The sequence below is a fragment of the Pieris brassicae genome, chromosome 1, assembly GCF_905147105.1.
Source record: "Pieris brassicae chromosome 1, ilPieBrab1.1, whole genome shotgun sequence".
NCBI classification, from domain to species: Eukaryota; Metazoa; Arthropoda; class Insecta; order Lepidoptera; family Pieridae; genus Pieris; species Pieris brassicae.
The window spans coordinates 938,136-944,135 of record NC_059665.1 but is presented as its reverse complement, the minus strand read 5'-3'; the positions used below and the strand labels follow the sequence as shown (position 1 = coordinate 944,135).

Sequence of the window (6,000 nt, the reverse complement as noted above, 5' to 3'; positions counted from 1 at the left end):
GAAACCGCTCAGCAATACACTTTTTAAAAATATACCGTGGATTACGGCTGAAACGACTCTCCAGCAGTCAGCCAGCCAGTCTATAAACTCCGGAACGGTGGCTTCAAGCCATGGGACTGGCAATCATCTAATCCAGACCTCAACTGTTTAGACTTCCAATTTTGGTCAGTTTTAGAGGACATGGCCTGCTCTAAACGACACGACGACATTGAGTCGCCTTAAAACTGAAAAAATCTTTGGAGCAAGCAGTGGTGAAATTTCCCTTGGAAACAGTGCGTAAATCCATAGATTCGTGACCAAACAGATTAAAGCTCTGTATAAAAGCCAAAGGTGGCCATTTCGAATAGAATATTTTTTGCTGAGATTTACTTTATTGAAATTACATTTTCATTTTTAACAGAACTTATGTCTAGACTAGGTATATATGTGTTAGGGTGGATATTTGAGGGAGTGTCGATATTTATTTATTCATTTAGGAAACAAAACGGATACATCTCTAAAAGTATTAAAAAAACATAAACTTAACACATTCGATATATCTACAAAAAGTTTCAGTGATAAAAAGAAGAAAGATTTCATATATAAAAAAATTTTATTTAATCCGATTCGTCATCACTAATAATTTTCCTAGTTTTCTTTTTCCTCGACAGGTTAAGCATACCTTCGTCATCACTGCTATCTGAAAATGTATTTTGAACAATAATATTTTGGAAAATAATATTACGGACAAGCGCGTCATTCCTGTCATCATATTTCTAGAAATATAGCTAGTGGTACCTTCGAGCCACGAAACAAAAACTAGTAAACATTCGATTAGGACAATCAGACCGTCTCAGAAAATAAGTCATCAAATTATGAGGGTCCTGTAAGTAGTGTTATTTATGATTAAAAAAATTATAAGTAAAGACTAAATTACTTATAAGTTTTAAATTAGGTTCGATTGTATAAATCAAAAAAGTTTGCTTATTTGTATAAACTCGCCAAGATTAGTTTAAGATTAATTATATCTTTAGTATTCCGAATATTCAGAGTTGGATTTGAAACAAAGCGAAAGCCAAATTACGTTCATTCCAGCGAATATAAAAGGGGAAAAATATTCATGGAATTGAACTAAGTGGCAAACAGAGAAGTCAAAGTTTTCGCGAAATTAATAAATGCCGTTGAGCAACATGCCCTACAACTGAAATGTTCAGGGCAGGAAGGAAGATGGTCAAGAACAGTAACCGAATGGATTTGCCCATAAAAAGAGAAACAAGGCAGATTAAAAGAGCGCTAGGTCGACGATGTAGAAAGTGTTGGGCCTGGGGCCGTATATTAGAATAATAAAATTCTTTTTGTATATTGTATGTGAACTAGATGTGGATAAATGTTTACTATTATTACTAAAATAAGATAGAGTTAGCAATGTGAATACTGAAGACAACAATCACCACACAATCCAAACAAGGTCTAAATTTCAATATATTTGAAAAATTTTGAAAATCAGTTTAAAAATAGACATACCACTTGCACGTGACGGTAATGCGCTTAAAATATCCTCTGTGTCCGGTAGATTTTCATGATTCAATGTTTTCTTTGCAAACGATAAAATATCTTCATCATCTTCGTCGATTCTTTGCAATTTCCTCGAATTTCCCTCTGATTCCACACTTCGAGTTCTTTTGCGACTCTTACTACTTTTAGATCGATCGATATCACTATTATCACTGTCATTATTTTCAGTAATGTTATCATCATTATTTTCAATTATGTTAGTATCATTATTTTCATTAATATGTTCCTTAACAAGTTGTTCATTGTTAGTAATTTTCCGTAAATTATTAAATAGATCGTCATCATCGCTCGAGTCATTGGGTTTTTCAACAATTAATTCTTTGTTTACGGCTTTGAGAATTGCTTCGCGTCTCTTTCTTATCGTCTCGTAATGGAGACTGCTTGGAATTCGCCAATACGACTCCTGTTACATACGGAACAATAAATATATTTGAGTATAGACATTTTAATGTTAAACTTAGTTATTTTTACAAATTATAACAATACAAGTACAGGTGTCATTTATATTTTAACATTTGAAAAAGATAAAATGTTATCGGAGAATTTAAAAAGTTCACCTAGAGCGTGGAGGTGATAGGCATCTGTAATATTTACTATATAATCAATATATTTCGTGTGTTATATCTTTTAAAATTTAACCATAGAAATACACGCATTACATAAAAATCTTACCTGATCATTTGGTGGAACAACACCAATTGCTTTGAGAACAGTCTGGAAAAGGTTTTCTTCCATCGCTTCAGCTGAACTAGAGAAAATTGGTACTAGGGGAGTACCCTCATCTCCTGGATTGAATCCTTCCGCTTCCTGATCTAAGGCTACCTCTTCCAAATTTTCCGCTAACCAGTTTAGTGATTCGGTATGCCCTAAATATTAAATATATCCTTAAATAATTGTTATAATAAAGAAAATCGAGAGCCTGGGGCTTAAGCTTCTCAACTCTGATGTTACTCATTCAAAACACGACTTCACCAATGAACTTTCCATTTCATGTGCACAATCAACACTTATAAGGGAAACCTCGTAAAGGAACCAAACATGCTACATACAGAACTCTCAGGTATGAGTTTATTTAACATAGTTTATTCAATATTTATGACTTGATTGTAACGTGATTGCGCGAAACGTCTGGTCATATATTTTAATATAAAAACTGTAAAATTGCACTAATTCGAATGTTATATATGTCGGAGGAAGCCATTCAACGCGTTGCTTGTTGATTGTACAATAACACATTAAATTCTCTTTATCATTTAAACACGTTGCATTAATCTTAATTTAACTTAATACGCGATTTTACGATATTATAAAACCTAAAACATATTTCTGTTAACAAATTAGTGATTTTAGTTAAAATTAGTTACGTTTTTCTAATTTATAAGAATGTGATCGTTATTAAACAAACGACCAATGAGAGCAGAGCACTTTGCTCGAGTGGGGTCCAAGCGCCATCTATATATAGGCCAGTCCGTTGGTTGTTACGGGGCCTTTTTGAAGTGGAGACGGATCGAGTTGGATCCCTGAGTTTTGGTCGCTAGATTGGTGCATTGGTCACTGCTCGGTCTTAAAACTTATAATTTATTATTAATAACTACCATAAAATATCAGTGTATCATCAGTGTAAATAATATATTGTGAAAACTACAATCGTCGTGTTTTGTGCTCGCGCTTTACCCTCATGACGCCCACCAAATCTGCAACCACTTTTGATGACGTCACTGGGGAAGGTATTTCTCCGACATATATATTTTTAATGTATTTCCAACTTCAATTTTGTGTTAAAGTATAGGTGAAAAGGATATTTAAGAATAATAGTTTGACAAAATAATGATTCTCCATTTATTCAAAATTTACAAGAAGCATTTACATTGATAATATACGACCATAGATAAGTATGAGTGGGTGTAATTTTCTAAACATTAAAATGGAAATTTAAAGCGATGAAAATTTTTAAAGCTCTTTAATCTTCAATTTTTAAACCAAAATAAATTTACAGTAAAATTATTATAAAAGCACTAAGTCGAGTTTTATCATTAAAATGTCTGTTAATATTTAAAGCAGATGTATCTAGATTTCAACATTAAGTTACAAAATAAAACATATTATATTGGGTATACGAATATTGAAGACTTCGTTAATATTTAAGGTAAAATTATTACTAATTAATAATTTTAGTCGTCAATGTGGCAGTCTATAGGCGAAATTGTTTAAAAGCACGTGGAACTTTGAGTTACGGAAATCAAATATATAGCCTATATAGCATTTATTTCAAGGATCCGTTAATTACTTTGTAGATAAGAAAAAACTCGAAAAATTCAATTCGGGAACAACTAAGTAGTTAAAATGTGAAATGTCTGGACATCTATCAAGACTGCAACACGACAGTTTAAGTAGCGAGATAGCATGTGAAGAATTCACCAGAGTTTTAAAAATATTTATTATTTGAGAACTAGCAGTGAATGTAAAGGGCTGTTTGTACAATAATACATAAATTTTGACTGGACTTTAATAGAATTGATAGACCACTATGCTCGTGTATGATTTTTTAAGTACCTTCTACAATCAGTAAACATTAGGTGTTTTACCGGGATTCAACCCATGGGTCGGTCTAGTTCTTTCTTCGGTTACTTGTGGGATATGGGCCTATAAGGTTTATTAATTTACATATTAAACTTACCCGCTTCCACTGCCGATACCAATAATCTCGCTATCTCATTCGCACTGATTTCCAAATTTTTGCCTTTATTTTGGTTTTTCTTTCTTGGCTCGTGGGTTTTCATTTTTGTTTGTTTTTGAACGGGTGACGGACTTCTAGATCCATTGTCAGAATCCGATGAACTATCTGTATATGCGTTATAAAATATTAATAAACAAAATAATATGTTACTGTATAATGTAAAACTCATATTTTTAACTACTTTTTTTCATAAATTTTCGTGATTTATGATTATTTTTATAAAGTCTATATTCCTTAAGTGTAGTTGATTTTGCACATGCTTATTTAATAAGTCTTGTGTGCTATTGTATGCAACGAAGATAAATGCATACTTTATAACATTTTACACTACAAACTAAAATGCAACCTGCAAATTTCTAATGTAGGTTTGTCCTATACACAATAAATCTCTTACCACTAGAATCTCCTTTCTTTTCTCTCTTCTTGCGGCACTCCTTCCTGTCTTGTATGATGCCTAACTCCAGTAACCGGTCTATGAAGCTACGCTTCTGACGTTTCCGAGGCATCCGAGAAATTATAAGACTCATTGGATCTATAAAAATATTTAATATTTATCATACTCCAAGTTATCGGATTCGATTCCTAGCACAACAAAAGCTTCGTGTCGAAAAAAAACCAGGACCTTTCTAGTAGATGTGTAGACCTGCCTCTGACTAGTTAAAGGTATGTGTCTTATAATATTCAAGAAGATTATTTAGGATTAAATTTGTAAAACATCCGTCTAGGTTTGCCTTAAAATTTTTAGTTCTGTGTTATATCTATTTCAACCAATATATATGATTCACATAAGCAGTGTTGGCTTCAGCGTTCGACTCTCATCCCGTTAGTGGAAAAGTCCTCTAGAATACTTCGTTAATGAGCTACGCTTCGTGTAAACACACAATGCGCAGTCGAGCTTATCGTGAGCTTTTTCAGTAAAATGTGAGCTACCCTAAATCTGGGATTAATATACCTAAACAAATGTTTAAAATAATAGCTTAAGTCACGTGTTGTATTTTGAATTTATTTGGTTCTGGTAGTTATTCGTATATTACGATTTCTGGCTGTGCACCAACGTACTTTCTTTCTATGTGCCCATTTAACTTTCGCTCGTGATGGAAAACATCGTAAGGAGTAGGCTGATCACCTGCTATTAGATTGGCAAATTAACATGACTTAGAAATCTGAAGGCCAGACCTAAAAAGTTTGTAGCTACTGATTTATTTTAGATATGATTCACACTGAGGGGGTTGACATACGGCCATTCAATTACGGCAATAATTCATCTCTATTTGATAAAAATATATCGTGTACGAGTTAAAAGTTGTCGCTATATTTTGAGCAGATGTCGAATGCTATAAAGTTTTATGGTTCCCATGGAGGGACCGTGCCATCGATTTGATGTCACCCAGCACTAAATATAGAGCAGGAAGAGATAGTTTGTTCGGTACAGAAATTTTGTAATTTGAGTGTTTTTTTTATAGGCGACGGGCTTATAGCTGTGTCCATGGACTGGACACCTATTTCAGAGGTTGGTTGCCGGCTCTTACGATAGGAGTGTGGTCACGTTTAAAGAGCTCGTTCGTTTAATTAGTTACAAGTTTACTTAACTTCATAATTATGTATCTATTTTTTTAATCAACTTGAAAGCGTATTCTGTATTCGTAGCACTTTCAAAAAATAACCTATGATCTTCATAGTTCATACCTCGTAAATAAATTACTCTTAGT

The 6,000-nt window shown here is 33.2% G+C and overlaps 1 protein-coding gene across 2 annotated transcripts in view; it reads right to left on the bottom strand.

The window, feature by feature from the left end:
* Window positions 1-584: 584 nt before the first annotated feature.
* Window positions 585-6,000, bottom strand: part of LOC123708138 (protein timeless homolog) — a 28,709-nt gene continuing 23,293 nt past the window's right edge. For both annotated transcript variants that reach the window (XM_045658684.1, XM_045658677.1), the window contains exons 18-22: window positions 4,686-4,823; window positions 4,232-4,396; window positions 2,227-2,420; window positions 1,504-1,957; window positions 585-679 (exon numbers count right to left, since the gene is read on the bottom strand). In XM_045658684.1, coding sequence (XP_045514640.1) covers window positions 597-679; window positions 1,504-1,957; window positions 2,227-2,420; window positions 4,232-4,396; window positions 4,686-4,823 — 1,034 coding nt within the window. In that variant the 3' untranslated portion in view covers window positions 585-596. The remainder of the gene's footprint in view (window positions 680-1,503; window positions 1,958-2,226; window positions 2,421-4,231; window positions 4,397-4,685; window positions 4,824-6,000) is intronic.